Source organism: Sinocyclocheilus anshuiensis, unplaced genomic scaffold (genome assembly GCF_001515605.1).
Source record: "Sinocyclocheilus anshuiensis isolate Anshui unplaced genomic scaffold, SAMN03320099.WGS_v1.1 scaffold758, whole genome shotgun sequence".
In the NCBI taxonomy this organism is placed as follows: Eukaryota; Metazoa; Chordata; class Actinopteri; order Cypriniformes; family Cyprinidae; genus Sinocyclocheilus; species Sinocyclocheilus anshuiensis.
The window spans coordinates 2055642-2058773 of NW_015548126.1; the positions used below are offsets into that span (position 1 = coordinate 2055642).

At 34.5% G+C, this 3132-nt stretch overlaps 1 protein-coding gene across 1 annotated transcript in view; it reads left to right on the forward strand.

The window, feature by feature from the left end:
- Positions 1–3132, forward strand: part of LOC107704698 (neurobeachin-like) — a 282564-nt gene that overhangs the window by 125893 nt on the left and 153539 nt on the right. The window contains exon 27 of the mRNA XM_016507685.1: positions 338–779. Within this exon, the coding sequence (XP_016363171.1) occupies positions 338–779 (442 nt within the window). The remainder of the gene's footprint in view (positions 1–337; positions 780–3132) is intronic.

The following is a 3132-nucleotide window of genomic DNA, read 5'->3' on the forward strand; positions in this document are numbered from 1 at the left end:
TATATATATATATATATATATATATAATGTATAATTATAAATCAAATATTACATATTTATTATTGTAACTATGTATATTCACTTTCACAATTCACATTTTCTCATTATATACATTAATATATATATATATATATATTGATTGATTGATTGATTGGTTGATTGAGATCTTTATGAAGTATTAAGTTGTCATCTGACATGTTGTGAGTGAGTGTAATGTCATAACTTTGATAAAATAATGATTTCAAAAACTTCTAGTAATTCTAGTGATCATTTTCTGATCATCTCTGATTTCTGTTATATTCTATTCATTTTCTACACTCGGATATATGTCTCTCAGAGCACCCATCAGCCCTCTCTGACAGTCGCAGGGATGCTGTTAGTGTGCTGGAGGAGTCCCGTCAGGAGTCATCCCTCCCTCACTCTGACTCAGGACTGGGTGACGACCAGGTGTCCAGTGTGATGAACGGGGCCGACCTGGACCATACCATGGGTGGTCCGAACGGCATGAGTGGGTTGTTCTGCACACTGTCATCAGAGGCCAGGTCACAGGAGAGCTTGACTGAGCCTTCGACTGTGGATCACCTCAAACCCGCCTCATCCATCTCCAGCATCAGCCAGTCCAACAAAGGCATCAATGTCAAGGAAATCCTGAAGAGCCTGGTAGCAGCTCCTGTGGAGACCACAGAGACCGGGCTAGACACCCTGCCATACCCTGACCATCAGGCCATGAAGAGGGAAGCCCAAGCCGTGTTACCCATGCAGTTCCATTCCTTTGACAGGTACTGTCTTCTCATTGTCACAATGCAGACTAGTGTGGGTTTGGTACAAGTTCAGTTGATGGAATTTGGGGCATAATGTTGATAATTAGTTCCTACTTGTCTCTCCTTTTCTTTAAATAATGCAAAGATCTACTGTAGGTGACAGTGAAGCACTTGTAAGTGAAAGGGGTCCAATTCATAAACTTTAACATGCTCACTGATTCAATAGTATAACCACAAGACATAAAATATGCTGATTTCAGCATAAAAAAAAGCCGTTGAGCTGTTTTTTATATCCAATTTACCTTGCTAAAATGAATGTAAAAATGATTTAAACAGCTTAAATAATACATAGGTATAAACAGAAGAATTAATGTAAGTGCTTTTTATAAAATTATAAGCTTCACATTTCAGCTTTTAAATCCTCAAAAAATGGTCCCCATTTACAGCCATTGAAAGTGCCTCACCATCTTTAAAAAAAAAAAAACTTTATTATAGTAATAAACCTACAACATATCCTACAAAAGCTGTCGATTGAGCTTTACTTGTGTTGAACCAGGAATATTCTTTTTAAGGTCCACCCAAAATTGAAAATTCTGTCATTATCTACTCACGTCATGTTTGAAACCTGTGTGACTTTATTTCTTCTGAAAACCACAAAATAAGATATTTTGAAAATGTTGGTAACCAAACCATTCCGTTTCCCATTGACTTCCATTGTATGGAAACAAAAGTGTTTGGTTATGAACATTCTTCAGAATATTTTCTTTTGTGTTCCACAGAAGAACTGAAGTCATACAGGTTTGGAACAACATGAGGGTGGGTAAATGACAGAATTTTGCTGTAAGTGAAGTGTAATGATATGAACCTCCACTAGGAGTCAGCAGTATACATCAGCATGGGTGCCAGTGTGAAATCAAGTGGCTTTACCGTGATTGAATGTTTCTTGTCACCAATAGCACTAAAGTAGCCCATTTACTGCAGATGTATACGAACAAAGCCCTTAAAAGTACAGTGACCTTTTCTGTGTGCTTGCGATCCCTTCCGTGCCTCTAAACACTACACAATACATCACAGTCAAACCATGATGAATTCTTGGATTAGTCTTTTCCCTGAGGAATGGCCATAATGATTTTCTTGGTCATAAGCAAGCTATAACTCACTTTAAATTCCCCATACTTTCTATCAGGAAGAATTGCTGTGTTTGAAAATGTCTCAGAGATGTGTTTGAGCGTTTTGTGGCGTGTTTACATTCCAAGGCCAGATAAAATCGCAGCGTGATTTGTCTCTGCTCTTAACACATGTCTTCAGTTGCGCTGCAAAGCTGTTGCTGTTCATGGCTGGCCAAAATCAACATATGTAAACAGAAATTGTGTAAATGGAAATTTTTTGATAATAACCTGCTCACTTTGGCTAGAAATGATCTCCAGCTGGATGGGAGGAGGGTTTCACGGTCTTAAACGCTTAATAAGTCTCTGTCTTGAATTCTTGTATAGCATGCTTGATGATTTGTTCATAATGGTCTCACAGACTTTTGCAATTGTATTTTTGTATCTTTGAATATTCAATATACACAGAAATGAACAGTGTGTGTGTGTGATTTATATATATATGTATATATGTATGTATTTGTGTGTGTGTGTGTAATAGGCACATAAATGTAGATATATTTTTTAGAATGATTATAAATTGAATTTTATAATAATATATTTTTTATATATTCTATATAATATATAGAATATATTATCATTAGAAATATATATGTTTTTAAATATATAGAATTTATATAAAATTACAATTATATATATAATTAATTATAAAATTATATATATATTTTTGCCGCAAATGTCCCATGAAAAAAACAACAACAAAACAATAAAACTAATGTTATATTTTCATTTATTTTAACAGTTTTAAGTTTAGACTTGGGTTAAGTGAAGGAATCCTATGACTCTAGAAATCAAACTAAAATGAAACTGTCAAAAGGCAAATATGTTAAATGTGATAGTTTTCAAAACATTTAATTAATCTGATCGATTCAACAGTGATGTCTATTAATTCCAATAATTCAATATTCTATGAACCTTAAAGAATTTGTAACCATTTTTACATCTAGTTGAGTTGTCTATACAAACATGCAAAAATGTACAGTCAGGTCCATATATATTTTTTTATTTTTTTTTAGCTGTTGACCAAAACATATTCAAGTTACAGTTGTATAATGAATATGGGTTTAAAGTGCACACTCTGGGCTTTAATTTGAGGGTACTCTCATCAAAATTGTAGGAAAGGTTAAGGAATTAGCGCTTTAATATGTACCCCCCCACCCCCCCTTCAAGGGACCATAAGTAATTGGAAAATTGACTCAAAAGCT